We start from the raw sequence: 20,158 nt of genomic DNA, 5'->3' as shown, positions 1-20,158 counted from the left end.
AGCATGCTCTACCATTCAACAGGATCATGGATGATCTGATGTTCCTCACATTCAATCGCCTATGTTTTCCACATTTCCTTTCATTACCTACCGATCAAGAATCTATTTCAGCCTTAAATATACACAAGAACTCTGCTCCCACAGCTCCTCATAGCAAGGAATTTTAAAGACTCTCAATTTACTGAGAGAAGAAATTCATCTTCACCTCAGTCTTAAAACAGCATTCCTTTATCTGAGACTATGTTCTCTGGTCATAGACTCTCCCATAAAGGGAAACATTATCTCAGCAGTTACCCTGTCAAGCCCCTAAGAATCTTGTGTATTTCAAAGAGACCATTCCTTTATTCTCCTAAACTCCACTGAGTCGAGTTCCAACCCGTTTAGCCTTTGCTTGTAGAACAATCCCTCCAAACTAGAGATTATCCTAGAAAACCTTGTCTGAACTGCTTAATACTTTTTTTAAGATAAGGTGACCAAAACTGCTCACAATACATTAGATGTGGTCTCACCAATGTCTTGTACAGTTGCAGTGAGACTTCCCGACTCTTACAATCCAACTTCCTTGAAATAAGGGCCAACATTCCATTAGCCTTGTTGATTACCTGCTGCACCTGAGTGCTAGCTTTCTGTGTTTAGAATACAAGTTCCCCCAAGTCCCTCTGTGTTGCAGCTTTCTGCAGTTTTTCTCCATTTAAATAACACTGTTCTTTTGCTCTTCTTTCCAAAGTGAATAACTTCACATCTTCCCACGTCATACTTCATTAATCAACTTCTTGGCCATGCACTTAGCATATAATATCTCTTTGTAAATTGTCTGTATCCCTCTCACAATTCGTCCTTCTACTAATTCTGCAAATTTAATCACACACTACACTTGTGTCCTTCCTCCAAGTCATTAATAACTGTTGTAAACAGTCACAGTCCCAACAACGATCCCAATAACCTGACAAAAACTTGTTATCCACACTTGCTACTTCTTGCCCATCAGCTACTTCTTGATCCATATCAAAATACTACCTCCAACTTACTTTATGACATAACACTTTGAGAGGCAGCTTGTTGAATGCCTTTTGGAAGTCCAAGTACATCACATCTGCTGGTTCCCCTCTATCCAGATATATGAACAGCAAAAGTTTGAAGGACATGGACCAACGCAGGTAGTTGGGACTAGTTCAGTTTGAAAAACTTGGTTGGTATGGATGAGTTGGACTACAGAGGGTGTTTCTGAGGTTTATGACTATCATGTTACAATTACTACTTGCTAGGAGGTAATTTATTCTGTAAGTCATTTATTAAAACTGCATCATTATCCATTACTAGATCCATGATAGCCTGTTCCCTAGCTGGCTCCATGACATATTGCTCTAGGAGACTCTCTAACAGTCTATGAATTCATTGTCATAATTATCTTTTCCAACTTGACTGATCCAATCAACATGAAGTTCGGATTTCAGGGATGAACAGACAAAATTAATAGCCTGACTTCTCATTTTTTGTATGTCAAAGAATACTGTCTTGTTAGTCCATTTAAAAAAAAATCCTTGCTCATCCCACCATCAAACATTTTTGTACCATTTTGTTGCTGGCAGTAAGGTTCTGCAGAGCTCCGGCACAAGCTTCAAGCGTGGCATCAGACTTGGATTTACCCAAAAGGGATGTGTACATTTTGATTGCTTTTGAGTGTGAAAGATTGTTAACACCTTTTGGATTATCATCCTCTTTCAGGAAAGGCATGTTATCTAAATCAGGCTGTTGAAGGGAGAAAAAAACAAGACAAATTTACAGAAAGGTCAATATAAACATTTCAAAGAATGGCTTTTCATTTTTTTTTGCAGTGACAGCATACTGCTGCTTGTGGATTGAAAAATCAAATTGGGTATATGACTGGAAACAAATCCAAAAAACTACAATTAACTGTCCACTCTGGAAATCCACAACCTGTAAAGACGTTGAGGCTAGGTTGCTTAGACATTTCAAAATAAAAACTGATTGATTTTTATATGCAAGGATATGAAGAATTCCAGAATTAAAGGGGACAGTTGGAGTCAAGATACAAATATGGCATGATCTAACTAAACATCAGAACACCGCTGAGGGCCTGAATAATTTAGTTCTAGTTCAGAAGTGTCTTTTTAGAAAGAAAAATAAAATGCATTCTATGTATTAATTCTGCAGACAGTGTAATTTATTGCAGTGAAAGGATTGGTGAAATTCAAAACATGGCAAGCTAAACTTATGACCTGAGGCCTGAAAACAGATCAGAATTTATTGAAAAATTTTGAAAGCAACACTAACAGCATTTCTCGGAATAGATGTCACAGTTACCTCATCAAACTGATCATTTCCAGGGCTGAAACAGCCCACAGAGGACTTCTTTGTTATTCTGTTTTGGCTCTGTACACTTCCTTTCCCATTAATGTGGCTGAACACAGCTGGCACTTCAGTATCCAAGTGGTATGTGAGATTATGTAGGATGCAAACACAGTTTTCAACCGACTGTCAGAAATTAAAAATGTATTATAGAATTAACAAACAAAATGTTTACACTATTAATATGTTTATTAAAACAAAGACTTGTAAGATTATACAGTGTAACACTGTCAACATAAAAGTAACAAAAACCTAGCTCAGATTTTAACTGATTACATTGGAATATAAAGTATTACACCATTGTGTTCACCAGTTTGTATGGCACCAGAGATAATCATATCAGGACCCAAACTCTTAATAGTTCCATTAAGTGAAACTTTGAAGCATAATGCACAGTTAAAATAAATCTACTCCATCCTGTTGAAGTTAGAATATTGAGGGGTGATCTAATTGAGATTTTTTAAAATGACAAAACTATTCAATGCAATAATTACACAGAGGTTACTTTATTTTGCTGGGAAAATCAAAACAACAGGTAGAACCTTAGAATCAGAGCTAGTCTATTTGAAGCAGAATCAAAACTATTCCTCTCCAAGAACACTACCGTGGATGCTTTGACCATTGACATTGTTGAGACATGAAATGCATTGATTTGTATTCACTGAAGGTATAAAAGGATATGGATCAAATCGAGACATAGATCTACCATGATTTTACTGAATGAAGGAATGGACTCAACATTTCTCAACAGGCTCAAATGATGTAGAAGCAATGGTTTAATATTCTTCTTTTAAATTACTATGCTAAGAGAATCAACAGTCTAACTTCAAACAGAAAGGAATTAGAACTGAGTGTTATCTATAGGATTACTGCAGGAAATGGTATTCTACTGTATTTTAAATAATATTTGGACTATCGTTACAGTGAGGGATGAAAAATGAGTGGAAAGGCTTTCCCTTTGGTGAACGAAATAAAATTAATACTTTCTTTTTAAAAATGGTCTACACAGCCAGGGCACTGCTGTTCAGGGCTGTGGGGAGGTGGGGCAGTGGAGATGGTGGTGAAGAACGGGAAGCTATTGCTTCCAGGCTTACTTGCAATGCTGGCCCCCTAGTTTGCCACTTCCAGCCAGATAAACTAGCCCCGTTAACCTCCCTATTCCTGAAAGTGACAAGAAAATGCCAGTGAGCATCCATTAGTGGGCTTTGAGTTGATCAATTAGCTGGCAACTACTTGCAGGCAGGTAGCTCTGCGTTTTCCTCCTGCAATTCCTGTATCCAAGGTGAAAACAAACCATGTTAGGACAGAAAGAGTCAAGATGGCTGGTGTCCAAACAAGGTTCATGCTTTTCCCATTCTCCCTTAATGCTTGGAAAGTTCTCCCTCACTTGCTATCGCCTGCTCGAACCTCTGATACCATTTACCCTGCATGCTCTCTGTACTGCCTACTCACTCACTCAGGACAACTCCTCACCAGCACCATCCACTTTCAGCACCCTTAATACCTGCCTCTCTCACATTTCATGAGGGAAACAGCCCTCAATAGGGCAGAAATAGAGTCATGATGGAAGAACATCCTTACTCTGACTACTCTGAATGTCTGGCCTATTGTTGTCAAGCCACTAGACTGGTATCGGAGGTTGACTTAATGTGCCAAGATGCTGAGTTAAGGCTATACCCCAACACCTGATTGAGACCCGCTGACAACAACTGGGTGAGATGCTCTTTGGAAGGTTGGTTCACACTCAATGGACCAAATGCCCTCTTCCTGCACTGTAGGGATTCCATAATCCAATTAAACGATAAAGTAAAATGCTCCTGACAGAGATATCAGTGTCACCAGACTTCTTTGCTGTTTCTACCACAAAGTTTACCATAGCTCATGTCAGTCAGACACTTATAATATTCCACCTGAGCTTTAATGCCAGTTTGTTTTTTTTAAACTGAGTTCAAATATCACCATCTGTCCTGATGAGGTTTAAACTCATGTCCATAGAACATTAACCTGGACTGTGAATCTCTAGCCTGGCGAGTTTACCACTATGCTACCTCCACACTCTCTCTCTCTCTCGCTCTCTATTAAAACATACCCTAGTGACTGAATGGTAACGAAATATAGAAACGTCTTTCTGTTAGCATTACTCACATCAAAAATGTTGGCATAGATGCATGAAGTTAATGATCAATTTTTGTACAATCATGGAGGAGGTAACAAATTAACTTGGTTTTCTTTTGTCTGATTCTAGTGTTAAAACTGCTTTATACATTAATTAGGTAGAGAGATGGAAAACATGTAGGTTCTTCATTACAAGAAAGCCACATCATATTTTTTCACCTTTTTCTCTGAAAAATGGCACGATAACCACAGAAACCCAGAAAACAAAATCAGAATTTGGATATTTAATCCAAACTTTTCTAGCTCGAGGAACAGAGCTGGATGGTTGAGTTACTAGGTTCTGCTACATTTTCAACTTGGAGTGATTAAATATACATGTGCATCTATATCATAATTAACATGTTACATGATTAGGATTTTACCTTTGCATCAGCTTGGTTTGCATTGATACATGCTTGAGTATAATTCATAAGAGAATCAATCAATCCATCACAATTGCGCATCATCTGCCGGCCTTCTTGACCAGCAGAGCTCAGGTTCCTACAGAACAAGATTTACAAGACATTATACGTTTTTTTTAAATGAAGTCCATGGTGTAGAACACCAAAAAGGTGAGAGAGAACAAGAAAGATTAAATAAAGCTGAAAGTAATAATTATAATAAGATGTTTTAAAAATAACAGTCTTCAGACTGCAGAAGAAAGAAACATGTGTCAACTGAAGACTTGAAAGGCTTTAGGCATAAGAATCCAGAATTTTAGTGTCTCAAAGAAATGAAGAGTCATAGAATAAGAGACTCATGGATGCAGATCCTTCAGTCCAACTCATCCATTCCAATCAAATTTCCTAAACTAAACTAATCCCATTTGCCTGCATTTGGCCCATTTCTCTATAAATGTTTCCTATCCAGGTACCTGTCCAAATGTCTTTTAAATGTTGTAACAATAGCTGCATCTATCAGCTCTTCTGGCAGTTTATTCAACATATGAATCACCCTCTGTACGAAAACGTTGCCCCTCAGGTCCCTTTTAAATCTTTCTCCATTCACCTGAAAATTCAGGTTTTGAACTCCCTAACCCTAGGGAAACGACCTTTGCTATCCACCTTGTCAATGCTCCGCATGATTTTATAAACCTCTATGAGGTCACCCCTTAACCTCCCACACTCCAGTGAAAAAGGTCCCAACCTGCCCCATAACTCAAAGCCTCTCATAACAGTAATACCCCAATAAATCTCCTTTGTACACCCTCCAATCCCATAATATCCCTCCTATAGCAGGGCAACTAGAACTGTGCACAGCACTTCAAGTTTTACTGCAGCAGTGCATGGTACTGGTGAGACCACATCTGGAGTGCTGTGTGAAGTTCTGGTCTCCCTATTTAAAGAAATATATCTCCCTATTAGAGGCAGTTCAGAAAATGCTCATTAGGATAACCCCTAGTATTCAGGGACCATCTTATAGGCAAAGGCTAAACACCACTCTGAATTTTGGAAAAATGAGAAACATGTAGGAATCTTAAGGAGCACAACAGGGTAAAAGCTGAAAGGATGTTTCCCCTGATGGCAGAGTCTAGAACTAGAAGGCATACGATAAATGGGAACCAATTTCAGACTGAGATGAGGAGGAATTTCTTCTCCCAGAGGATTGAGCGTCTTTGAAAGTCATTGGCACAAATGTGTCAATGAACCGCACAAATGCTCACTTTGCTGTTTTAACTGCTTACTAAGGCTTTACTTCCTGAGGTTTTAGGTTCAGGAATAAATGATGTTCATCTCAGCCCACTGAAGTATGCAGTTGATATCAAAATGAATTTAATTTCTAAACCCTGAATTAATTGTTAGTTAGTGAATTAATTATAACCAAATCAAGAAAGATGGCACAGTACAAGTTGTATGATAAACATTATTGAATCATTAACAATCACAGTTGAACACTGGGCACATGAACAATGAAGTGTCATGCATTGATGTTATGAGTTACTCAGCAATTGCATACCAAATTATTAATAGACAGAGTGTTTACCACTATAAAATGTACATTGGCAATTCAATAGATAACTGTAAATCAGCACCAATATAAACTGCTCCAGAAGAGTGTGACACCATCTCTGAACAGGTTGGTTAGACAATAAAAAATTTAAACCAGGCAAGTTGACTCTGATAGATCGGGGCACTGCCTCAAGTAATTGTTCCAGAAAAATACTGTCACATACTTTTTTGAATTAAGTAGCAACCCAAGTGGTGTTTGCTATTAAACAGGATGCTGATTTTAAACACAGAAGACATTCAGCCTCTCACACAAGTGGGTAATGTACAAAATCATATAGATCATGTGTTTGACATTAGTATATAGATTTCTGACAAACAGGCTGCACACATCCCAAAAAACTGGTGAATCATGTGAAGCAGTATGCCTCTTCGACAACAAACCAGGTACCGATTGTACCTAACCAGTCTGACGCAATATCTGACACTGGGTGTAATTCTTCAACTGAATAACATTTACATTATCTTAAATGTGTAAAGAATCACCTACATAGGAATTTTGGGCTCACAGTGTGGCACACTTGCACGTATTGGAAGCTACAAATAATAAGACAAACAGCCCTGTCCTCTGCAGACAGAAAGAACATTTCTGTGCATATTTCAACCTTTTCCTCAGCCCTGACATTTTTGAGTTTCCTAAACAGACAGTACCTGCTCTAATTGCCTGCCCTTCGAGCTGGTTCTGACTATGAGACACTGGACTCCTGTCATGAGGGAACTACTTCTGTTTCTAATACATGGAAGTATTCACCGCAAGGATTTAAAACTTTGCTTAAATTCACGTAAACAAACCTTTACAGGGCCAGGATCTACTTGCAGAAGTTAAAAATGAAGCTGTATCCTTCCATTCTTAATGCACAATATAGAAATAAAGATCAAACTTAAAGCATCATTAAAGTCATAATATTTTTCCTATTTTAGAACAAGCTTCCAAACAGTAATATGTTATGATCCTTCATCTGCATAGATGTTTGGGTCCCTAGCCTTCACCATCTTCCCTCACATCCCATCCCCATTCCACCACATAGTGGACAGTTCCAGAAAAGCACTGAAGTTGTGAGGACATGCTGTTACCCCCAATTCTTAATTTGTCAGAGGTTTGAACTGCCTGACTTTGGGGAAGGAGCCAAATTTTCTTTTAAAAAAGTTACTGTCATCAACAGATGAATCTAATGTCCCTCCATGAAGCCATGAGAATCATACCTTAGACAACCTGTAGCATTGTAGAAAACATCGGAATCGTTGATTCTTGGAACTCCATATTCCTCAGAAGTATGTGGAGTAATCACAGACTCAGTCAGGGCTGGCAGGGCATCTTTAATCAAGACTTCCTTGAGGTCATCACATGATGAGAGGTTCCACAAGAGTCCTAATAACATTAAAAAAATAATTTGCAAACTTAACACAACACGTATAACCTGAGGCAGGGGTTTAGAAAGTCACTTTGTTTTTGTATTTTCATAATATCTCCCATGTTTAATTCCTAAAACTTAACTTGTTTCAGGTCACTTTGATAAAACAGAGATCTTGGCAAAAGACTTCTGCTAGCCTGTGCAGTCTCAAATTTCAATCCTATTGAGAAAATCAATTAACAGCATCCTTTAAACTGATGATTCACAGCTGCAAAATCCTAAAACGGGCTGTAGCCACCATTTCTGGAAAACCTTTGAATGGGAATGTATTTAAGGCACATACAAGTAAAACGAATTAAACTACCTGTGGCCTGGCAATGAACACAAGCACAACATTTAGGCTCAAGCTGTCTATTACATATTTCCTTAATACCAATCATATTTATCCACTAAATTGGCACAATAGGCTTTTATTATTTCTTCATGGAATAATGCGTCTTTTACCAGCTTTCCATAACATGCGGAAAACTAGGAGACTCACTGTATTAGGCAATACTTGACTGCTTCTATTTGTAGTTCTAAAAGCTTAGCCAATTAATAAAATCCAGGTGGTATGCTAGAAACGCTAAGCATTCCTATTTCTATTTAACTATCGGAAATAACTGATGTGTGTCAATAAAACAATACATCAAGCGTCATTATATATCTCTAATAATCAAATCCCTTGTGACTATGTATTATAGAATGCACTACACACGATGGCACAACATATAAACTATCCCATTGTTTACTATACCAAAATAAATGTTTAGGCCCATACTTAGCACATAATTCAACTTCTCATTTCTCACTCAATAAACACATGTTTAGAGATACTTGAAGAACATGACAGTCACCATTTCTGGAAAATCTTTGAATGAAGATATATTTAAGGTACAGCTCCTCTTATGTTCTAACACCAGAACAAAGCGAAGTATACAAAGCAGGAGATCAAAGGTGATACCATTGTTATAACACTGTGTTACATTTTCTGGAATTACATATTGGGTATATTAGGCATGAGCATAAATCAAAGATATTCAGATGGTTTATAGCAATGATCAAAGAGAATACTGAAAGGTAGACACTGAAATTTTAATGACCACATGAATTTCTTTCCAAAACTAGCATGACCTATTGATACTCCAATATTTGTATTTATCATTAAGCTTATCAATCCAGTCTTTTCATTTTTCTTCAAAACCCAAAATGCCCTTACTTCTCAGTGTGAATGACTTTGATACTTCATTATTTGTTCTGTATATTCAGAATGTATTGGTCCTGTGTATTCCAAGACACATTCCTCATTTTTAAAACACTTTTGAGACATCTCATCCAAATTCTGTTCAGAAAATTTATAGAACTAGATGAGCCAATTCCACATTTGTAAATTATCACCTTTTTGAATTTTTCATTGCCCCATTCTGAGTCACATTTATTTTCTCAAGCACTCAAGAATAGTCAGAGAAATCTCCAAGGAAAGATCAGCTAAAATAGTTGTATAAGCTAACTGTGCAAGTTTCTGTGTGGAGAAAAACACAGAAGTTGGCCTCTCAATGCTACATCACCTCATGGACACAGGAGTGCAGATTAATTGATTTTCAGGAAAGGAATCTTGGTGCCAGTTGTTTGAGGTCATACTGCCCCATTTTCAGTTTCTTAATGCCCCTTAAAAATGGGCAGTAAACTGAAGAAAATCCAGAAAATGTGTCCCCTTGTGAACTACTCCTTTGTATGTTTCTCTTCATTCTGGTAGGAGCAGCTATGCCTTAAATATAGTCTGAATGTTATTTATCCATTTAACAAAGTGCCCTTCACAATATTTTCAAAAATGTATTCTAAAAATATTTCTAGCTTGGAGACAAGTGACAATTCTGGTAAACACCTCTGGGATGAGTGGAACATAATATACCTATCTCTGATGGGCTCAACTCCTGACTCCTCAAAGTTGTTCCAACGTTTCTAAGTCTTAAATTAGGAGTACCGATGTAGTAATATATCTCTGACCTGTACAAGCAAGTCCCAAAATTTACCAAGCCACACCAGCTAATTAGATCTGTTCCCTTTTCAATAGGCATGATATCCATTCTCTCCAGCAGTGAAAATATGTAATTATTAATAAGAGACCTCTGCAAGGTCACCCATCGTTCATCCATTACATTCCAAAACTGTGAATCATTTCAACATTGGCTATTGACAGCCTGGAACATTATTAAGGGGGTGAGGGTAGAAGTGATCATGTCAGGTCTGGTTATACTTGCCTCAACCCAATTGTGTTCTATGAGAGTTCAAAAGTCAGAATTGTTAAACTAAAGGCACTGAAGATTTTGACAGTCCTGGAAGAACAACACATGAGGCAGGCAGTGTGAAAAATGGTGGGACAAGTCACAAGGGAGAACAGTGTTGGGAGTTGACACTGCAGGTTGGTTAAGAGAGTTTGGGAAGAAAGATGTTGAATAATGACAGGACTCAGAACTTGGAGAAAGGTGGTGTACAGGAGCATAAATGACAGGACTCAGAACTTGGAGAAAGGTGGTGTACAGGAGCATAAATGACAGGACTCAGAACTTGAAGAAAGGTGGCGTACAGGAGCATAAATGACAGGACTCAGAACTTGGAGAAAGGTGGTGTACAGCAGCATAAATGACAGGACTTAGAACTTGGAGAAAGGTGGTGTACAGGAGCATAAATGACAGGACTCAGAACTTGAAGAAAGGTGGTGTGCAGGAGCATAAAACTTTGCTGAAATCACAGAGAATGAGCAATTACAGGCCGAGTTGCCTGAGAGGCATCACAGTGTGAAAGGTTACATTGGGCTTGGGATTGTCATGGTGACAAAGAACTGGAATGTATGACAGGAAGGATGGATAAAGACAAAAAAAGGAATTGTTTAAATGGAGAAGGTGCAGAGGAATAGGAGATCAGGGCTATTCCAAGAAGTCTTCTAATCAAGCAATTTTTACCAGTTATTTGCTTTCGTGTTTCGAGATCATTTGTTTCTCTCAGGATCAGAAGGATTGATTTGATCCCACCATTTTTCTTTACTTCAAGCTTGTTGTTGACGTTCTTGTAGACTGCATTTCGAAGAGCTCCACAGACAGACTGCTGAACATTGTTATTTTTGATTCCCAAGAGGTTGATCAGTTGAGGAATTGCATTCATTTCAGAAATCTGGAAAACGTTATAGACTTAATCTAGCTGAATGTGTCATATGATGTTACAAATGACATGTAATGAAAATTACAAAGATCGAGAGTCTAACAAATAAGCAATGAGGAGTGACTGGATTCAAAGTGCTAACTCTGTTTTCTCCTCACAGATACTGCCAGACTTGCTCAGTTTCTGCAGTAATTTCTGTTTTACTATCACTGAACAAGCTGTCAAACACGGAAGCAACTAGTCTCACATGTTTAGAATCTTGTATTTAGATCAAGCTCTCAATTAGGAATATATTTTTAGGATTTCTTTTCAAAAACATTATGAATGATTAAGTCGAAAAAAGGTAACATGTCAATCATCTTACTGAACCACAGGGCTGCTGTCTCATTAGAAAGATGACTAGTGATGATTTAACCTGAGCATCATGACACCTCACGTGCAGAAAGAGATTGAAAAAGTGGGACCTTCATGCTAACCTCAGCCAGTACAGGAATTGAACCCAGAGATAATGGGAACTGCAGATGCTGGAGAATCCAAGATAACAAAGTGTGAAGCTGGATGAACACAGCAGGCCCGTCAGCTTTTGAGCTCCTGAGATGCTGCTTGGCCTGCTGTGTTCATCCAGCTTCACACTTTGTTATCAGGAACTGAACCCATGCTGTTGGCAAAACTCTGCATTGCTAATTAGCCATCCAACCAATTGTGGTGAGAGATAATGGGAACTGCAGATGCTGGAGAATCCGAGATAATAAAGAATCTGGATGAACACAGCAGGCCAAGCAGCATCTCAGGAGCACAAAAACTGGCGTTTCGGGCCTAGACCCTTCATCAGAGAACCAATTGTGGTTACTGGCCCCTAAAGCAAAAAGTTGAAGAGTTTGGAGGTAAGTTCATTGAACTCTGATTAAAGCTTATTAGCCTGAAATATTTCCACAGGTCGCTCCTACCCCAGACACTGCCAAACTTGCTGAGTATTTCCGGTATTTTCTGTTTTTAATCCAGATTCCTAGCGCAGCTTTAATGCTAAAGACTGAGGTAGCAACGCGAATATTTTTAGAAAAGGGTTCAAAGCAGAAGGCCATGAGTGAAAGACTGATCTCTAATGACAAAATGTAATATTCTTGAATCAGAGGGAAAACATATTTGGGGTAGAATGAACAGCTTAAGATTTTCTAAACAGAGGCAAGACATACTGCAGCAGCTCAGGGGAAGGAGCTCTCACTAGGAAACTGAGAAGAAAAGAGTAACACTAGAAAGAGGGCATCCTTCACTCAGTTAAATGGCAGCACTCATCTCTGTCAGAAAAGTTGTGGATTCAAGCTTAATGCCAAATAGATGGACACACAATCGAGACCAAAACTTTAGTGACATGACTGAAGAATGTTTCACTATCACAGTTTGATATCTTTCATCATAGAAGACTTGGAGAGAAACTGCAGAAAACTGCAGCACAAAGGAACCGTGGGGGTTCATGCGCATGAAACACAGAAAGCTAGCTCACAGCTGCAACAGGTAATCCAGAAGGCTAATAGAATACTGACCCTTATTTCAACGTAGTTGCAGTATAACACTGGGGAAGTCTTATTGCAACTGTACAAGCGTTGGTGAGACAATATCTAGAGTACTGCAACCAGTTTTGGTCTCCTTATTAAAGCAAAGATATTATTTCATTGGAGGCAGGTCAGAGAAGGTTCACAAGAATGATCTCCCGTCTGAAAGCATTGTCTTGTGAGCAAAGGCGAAACTGGTTGGGATTCTATTCACTGGAATTTAGAATAATAAGTGATCTCATTGAAACATATTAGAATTGTAAAGGGATTAGACCAGGTAAATGATGGGAAGGAGTTTGAGGAGCAGAGGGCATCGTCTCCAAATAAAGGGGTGCCAATTTAGACTGAGATGAGGAGGAATTTCTACTCTTCGAGGATTATGAGTCTTTGGAATTTCTTGCTACAAAGAGATGTGGCAGGGAGGAGTCCTTATGTATATTAAAGGCTGAGATTGATTCTTGAGCAGGAGGGGAATCAAAGGTATGAGAAAGGGTAGGAAAGTGGATGTGTGGAGTGTGCAATCAGCAATAGTCTTCTTCAATGATGGAGTAGGCTTAAGGAGCCAAACAGCCTACTCCTGTTCCTATTTTCAAGTGCCAAGTGAGAATCTACAGTACAACTGAAAGAAGAGGGAAATTTTTAGATCTCCAGTTCGACATCAAACCCTTAATCAACATCACTATCAAAGACTTTTTTTAAACTTTATGGATGGAATGTGGGTCGAAATGTCAAGGCCAGCAAATCATGTTGAGCTGAATGACTGAGCAAGGCCACTGTAGAGGCCAATTAAGATTCAACCATATTGCTACAGAGTTGGAGTCACAAGTAGGCAAGATCCCCAAAAGGACATAATTAAACCAAACGGGTTTTTAAGATAATCATGGTGTCAAGGTCACAATTACTGAATCTAGCTTTCACGATTTTACTAATTCGATTTAAATTTCCCCATCTGCGATGTTGGGATTTGGACCCATATTTCCTGAGCATTCTTCTGGACAATTGCTTAACTATTCCAGTGATAGTATCACCATCTCAGTAATATACATAGGGCTTTGCTGTAAGTCACCTTACCACCACGTTTCTCTCAACACAGCAATAAACATTTCATCAGCATCAATTCATAGGAATAGATTAAAAAAGGCTTGTGTAGTGCTCAAAAAGAATAAAAATGTTGGGCTGAATAGCCTGTTTAAAATCCTGTGCATAGCACTTTAGGAGAGCTTGGGATCAGAAAAAAGTAGTTCAAGTCTGCTTAAATTCCTACAGGAAGATTCTGCAAGAAGTGCATTCTGTAAACTACAAATGACTAGGGAAATGATACATAACTCTATTTCCAAAAGCATGCAATCATACACTGAACGAAGATTCATTTCACCCCACCACCATTTAAAATGGTGAAAACCTCACATATTTGCATTATTTATGAACTAAGCTATTCTAGAATTGCTTAGATTGCGATTGATAACTGATACATGCACACATCTTCAGAGAGGATTACAAATCTATAATTTATGCACAGACTTTACCAAATAATTTTAACAAGCCTGTGGATCAAAAACTCTAGTGGGGAGACTCCCTTTACTTTTCATTTTAGATAAGCTACTTTTGTTTAATGTTTTCTGTTTCAACACATAGGTTTGTGATATTTTACATTACCACTGTTTTAGCCAAGTCCTCCTTGAAGCACTCATGCTGAATGTAAGAAGCAGCGTAGGCCAGAACATTGGGATTCTGATCAGATAAAAGCATCACTGCTTTTTTTAGATTCATATTGCTGTCAAAGTCACTGTGAAGGGCAAAAAGATCAACATGACAATGAAAACATTAACATTTGCAGCTAATCATTTACACAGATGTACAATGCACTTTTTTGACAACCGAGTAACATGTCAAAAAAATAAATACAGGGCCCAAACATATGTTATTTACGCGATGGCTTCAAAATATTAAGTCCAACGAATGAAAAACAATGTTCAAGTGTTGTGAATTTTACAGCAATTACAATTACAACTTGCAGTTACATATCTTATGATTACTGCCAAATAAACAAAAAGCAAAACAAAATTAAATCCAAGAAAATTAATGACAAACAGCAACTGAACCTGTAGGGTTTTTTGTTTGCATTTTGTCCCCCTTTGATACTCCAGGCTACATTCTGTACCACTACAGTGCAGTTTACACCAGTTATAGCAGATACATTTATGCCCACTAGCAGCTTGTAACAATACTCATGAACATAGAACATAGAACATTACAGCACAGTACAGGCCCTTCGGCCCTCGATGTTGTGCCGATCTGTCATACCGATCTGAAGCCCATAAAACTCATGATGTTCAGAACAAAGAGTGAAATTTCACAGAAACAGATTCATTATAAAATACTGCAAAAATATGTTTCTTTTTAGATTCAGCTATTCTTTAGTGGACATAATGATTGAATATTTTAAAACTTTCTTTTAGGCTTAATTGAAACACATAAAATAATCAGAGGGTTAGATAGGGTAGATAGGGAGAGCCTTTTTCCTAGGATGGTGACGGCGAGCATGAAGGGGCATAGCTTTAAATTGAGGGGTGAAAGATATAGGAGAGATGTCAGAGGTAGTTTCTTTACTCAGTTTAAATGATAGCATATGACATATGTTAAGCATAGGCAGTGACATTCACATTTCATAAATTAGTTATTTGTCAGATATTTCAGATTTTGGAATTTAGCTGTTGCCGAGGAGAGCTAGCTGTAACCCAACAGATAGAGACCGCAAAAGCATAGTACTGCAGATGCCAGAAATTTGAAATAAAAGCGAAAAATGTTTGAAATACACAACAGGTCCAGAAGCATCTGTGAAGACAGAAACTTAGCTAAAAGGCTGAATAAGTGCCAATTCTGTTGAGTTTCATGGAAGGTTCCTCTCCTGGAAACTCAGTAAGATTGTTCATGCCAATCACTGAAATGTATCCCATTACCTCTGCCTCATGTCTCTGATGCTTGTGCAATCCTATCTTCCCTCTTGCCTAAAATGGAAGTACTTGTCATTCTCGAACAGGATTTCCAGAACCATTTCTAAAGCCCAGCTGTGGATACTGCCAGGTGAATGCCAGCCAGGAGTTTCCAAGTGCTCATTCATTTGCATTAAAGAATCAAGATACACAGGTTACATGTGTTTAGAACCATGCCAACTTAGAACTCTGTCTAAGGGACTAATACTTTTTCCCCTAAAGCCCAGTAGTGCATAACATCCTCTAATTGTTCTATGTTCCTAAGTACTGTGAAGCCTTGAAATGGTTCAAACATTACCTTTTATTAGGCAAAGGCAAAAGCAAAAGCGAAGAAAAAAACAATAAAACATGCATTGCTCCAGGAACAGGAAGCGACTGCGTGTGTCCTCAAGCACCAACACGTTTATAGTCATGACTGGTCATTGCATTCAGCACACTTATATTGGAGATAGTAAGAACTTTTGATGCTGGTGTTAGAGATAACAGCGTGTGGAGCTGGAGGAACACAGCAGGTCAGGCAGCAGAGGAGCAGGAAAGTTGACATTTCGGGTTGGGACCCTTCTTTAGAAAGTACAGTTCCTCTATTGGAATTGTATATCAGTTAAGATCTATCTGGCTTATTGTGTTTCACACTTTAGCACTCTATTGTGCAGAAGGTGGTGTTCCATGTGCTCAATACCCTCACTTTCATTGTTGGAAGACGCTGCTGCTCTTTCAGCTTTTTAGCATTCATCACATCCTGTTATGCGGAATGCAGCATGTGAGAAGCATCTCCCAACATGGCTCAATAATTTCTAGTCCTGCAGCTTCTTTATGCCAACCATCATGGTGCATTATTGCCCGATCAAGGCCAGGTGGTTGTGGCCGATGACCACCCCGCACCCCCCCCCCCCCCTCCCCCCAACCCCCGCCGCCCCTCAAATACTGTACATCCTCCAATGCGCTATCGACTCATCCCCATATTTTGAGACTCCCTCTTCCAGTGCTATTGCTCTGTCTGTATTCCAACATGCTCTTCCCAGTCTCTGGAACTGACTTACCCAACTTTTTTATTACAGGTCTGTGCCAATCTGCTCGACTTTCACTGAATTTCTTTTTCCCTGGGACGGACAGCAGCCTACTCACTGGACTATAATGATCTAGACCACTGACCTTGACCATCCCAAGCAGATAAGTGCTTTTAGCCCCAGGTTTGATAGTGGACAACTCCCTTACTTGCTAACAGTGCTGAATGAAGGCTGTCTCCTTTGGTTTGGCTGGGGACTATGCCCATTAGCCTTCGATACGTGGGTACTTGGTTGAAGCACATGCAGTGCATTTACTATGTATGCTGCTGGCACATGGTGTAGGCATAAGGTTGACATAGTTCACTGCCATATTGCAACATGTCCACTCTCTTTACTGTTCATTGCTAACAGCCCTGTTAAGTTGCAAGGCTTTGTGTCTGTGCTAAAAGATGAGTCCAGACAGACATACTGTGAGCATTTAAGCCCGGGATGAGACGGAAGTGTGCAGAAAGGCAAGGTGATGGAGGGGAGCTGACAGCATCCAAATACCACAAAATGAGTGAGCACTAAGAAAGCAACGTACACTCCGGTTGAATCCAGAAAATGTGAGCAAAATGTCATGGCAGTAGCATTCTAAATGCAGTGCAAAATGCAGCATTTGTGTGCGGAACTGTATTGTAAGTGGGTCAGGGATGGGCCATGAGCATGCACTGAGGCTAGTACATGTCCAATGCCAACCTCTGTGAGCACAGGATGCAGGCAGGCACTGCCCATGATGTGTGACCTGAGATGCTGGTGACTGTTGACCAAGATGTAGTCATCAGGTGCCCTTTCAGGGAATTCTCACAGTCCAGTTTCTATCCAGCAGGAAACTGAATATCAATGAGGTGAGATTAGGTATGCTAATGCATGCAAATAGATGCACAAATAATTCTCTTGCTAACAGTAAGATTCACATCTTGCAGCTCAAAACATCATTGGAGAATCTCTCTTCTTTTCCTTTGTGCTGAGAATCTCATTTTTCTCCATCTCACCCTTGAAATAACTCCATAGAGGCTGTTATCCCAGCACCAAGTCACCCTTTATTTACATGTGGCAAGCCCTTGGCATCAATGCAGCTCTTTCAGAGCCAGCTGGCAGAGTGAACAGGATGTCTGACACTCCTGTTCTTATCTGTCAGCCAAGGTTCTCTGATTGACTAGATTAACAGCCTCAATCAGGGAACTCATATTCCTTGAGGTCCACCTGGCTAAGCTTGTTACAATTTCTACAACCCTATTTTCCCAAATGAGTCACCAATACCAGCATTACGCAGGGCTGTATCCATTTTTTCAGATCAAAAAACTATTCAGCATTCTTTGAACCTCTGCTCTCAGGGTATCCCAAGATCACATTAAATGTCATGCACTATTACATGCTAGCCCTTAACCCTCTCTTCAGTGGATCCAAGCAGATATAATTGCACCTAAATGTTTGTAAGATAGAATGTGTTATTTATTAATTATTGACATGATTTTCTCAGTGAACATCTGCTTCTTCCTGAAATACCCGGTAGGGTGTGACTTTGTAGTTACTATGGCAGAAATAGCTGATGCATTTTGACTGAGTAAACAATAATGAAGCTAAACTTAGACTGTTTTATCAGGGAGGTCACAGTTGGAAAACACTTCATGATCGATGCTCCCATTTGCAGTGTCTGGACTTAAATCTTGCAAGGTTTTCTGAGCAGAATTCATTTAGCAATTTAAAAAAAATGCAAAGGCTTAAACGTAATGACATTCAAAAAAAGTGCCCATCCCAAAGAATTTATGACCAGAACCTGTTCCACAATCCTGTACTTTCAGCTCCCTCCCTATCCCAGAGAGATTCCAAAGCCATAATACTTAACTGTGGAACTAAGAATACGTTTAATTTTAGTGCTGACAGATATAGCCTGTAAAAGTTTGCTTATATTTGTGCAGATAAAGAGAACATTTGGAATGATAGCTTATTTTAAATTATCTATCAAAACAGGCAACAGCACCAGTTTGAACTGAAATCTTAAAAATGAGAAATAATTGGAATTATACTTCCCAATGTAAAAAAAGAGTGAAAGTAAATCTGCCTAACTATCTCATACCATGAAAAGGGCCCACCATTCTGATATCTCTTGTCTTGTCTACTGCAATAATGGTGCCATTTTTATAAGAAACAAGCCAGAATTTGAAGTCAAGTCGGATATACCAGGTACAGCTCTTCTCAAATACTGATGATAAAATGGCTGAGTGCTTGCTTTCTGAAGAGGCTCCCCTTCCAATATTGTCTCACATAACCCCTTCCATATCACAAATACACTTGGACATAATTGACAGGACAAGGTTCAAAGCTGTCTTTCATTAATGACGTCATTTACACTGAAGTCACAGTCAGTTTAAGTTACACTAATGAAAGGAGATGGCAAGTTACCCAGATGACAAATAAGTGACAATATGTCAAATAAGAACAAACCTTGTCTGAGGCATTATGGAAACAGTTAGAAAAGTAGTTATACTATAAATAAAGGCAATTAAAGCTTTCTTTCAATAGCTTCTAGTGAAAAACCTTTTCTTGTCACAAATCTGTCATAAGCCTTTATCCTGTGGTCCATTGTGGACATCTGTACATTTGTCTTTATGTTGCAGCCAGAAGAACAAGTGAGGGAAACAGACTGAAGAAGTCTGTATCCAACTTCCAGCACTAGACACTTAAAAGTTTACACACCTGAGGCAGAAAGTAGCAGTCATGATGTTAACTAATTTGCATTAAATACAAAGACTGGGGAAGAATATAATACGTTATTTGCTACCTGATGGGGGGAGAACAAACATTTCTGTCCATCCACCCACAAGTCCCTGTCACCTGCAGAGCCTGTAGATTGGTTAGTACATTTATAACATGTACTTTGGCAGATTATGCTCTTCCCAAGACTGCAAGAAACTGCAAAATCAGGAATACAGCCCAGTCCATCACACAAACCAGCCTTCCATCCATTGACTCCATCTATACTTCCTGCTGCCTCAGAAAAGCAAATAATATAATCAAATACCCCTCCCATCCCAGTTATGTTCTCTTCCACCCTCTTCTGTCAGGCAGAAGATAAAGAAGTTTGAATACACATAGAAACAGATTTTAGAACAGCTTCTTCCCCACTGTTATCAGAGTTTTGAATGGACATTAAATTAATGTTCATCTCTCTCTCATCACCTACTCTGTGGCTGTAACACAGTATTTTGCACATTGTTCGGTTAATGTGATGCATTCTGTATGGTACAATATGCCTGCACAGCTCAACAAAGAACAATTTTCACTATATCTTCATACATGTGTCACAAATCAATCAATGATTTTGATTAAAACAATGGAAAATTACTTTTGCAATAGTTGCAGAGCCTGGCCCTGTCTCTGCTGAGTCACAAACGGGAATTGAAGGAGTTGGTTAATGAAATCATAACAGAATGACAACACAAAGCTATATCTGGCTATGTCACTTATTTACTGTCCTCGATTTGA

The 20,158-nt window shown here is 38.9% G+C and overlaps 1 protein-coding gene across 1 annotated transcript in view; it reads right to left on the bottom strand.

The window, feature by feature from the left end:
- Window positions 1-20,158, bottom strand: part of LOC125462804 (plakophilin-1-like) — a 55,124-nt gene that overhangs the window by 11,324 nt on the left and 23,642 nt on the right. The window contains exons 4-9 of the mRNA XM_048553198.2: window positions 14,287-14,416; window positions 10,885-11,092; window positions 7,734-7,899; window positions 4,908-5,025; window positions 2,326-2,496; window positions 1,573-1,749 (exon numbers count right to left, since the gene is read on the bottom strand). Of these exons, the coding sequence (XP_048409155.2) occupies window positions 1,573-1,749; window positions 2,326-2,496; window positions 4,908-5,025; window positions 7,734-7,899; window positions 10,885-11,092; window positions 14,287-14,416 (970 nt within the window). The remainder of the gene's footprint in view (window positions 1-1,572; window positions 1,750-2,325; window positions 2,497-4,907; window positions 5,026-7,733; window positions 7,900-10,884; window positions 11,093-14,286; window positions 14,417-20,158) is intronic.

Source organism: Stegostoma tigrinum, chromosome 21 (genome assembly GCF_030684315.1).
Source record: "Stegostoma tigrinum isolate sSteTig4 chromosome 21, sSteTig4.hap1, whole genome shotgun sequence".
NCBI classification, from domain to species: domain Eukaryota; kingdom Metazoa; phylum Chordata; class Chondrichthyes; order Orectolobiformes; family Stegostomatidae; genus Stegostoma; species Stegostoma tigrinum.
The sequence above is the reverse complement of the archived record's forward strand: the minus strand, read 5'-3'. Positions and strand labels throughout refer to the sequence as shown.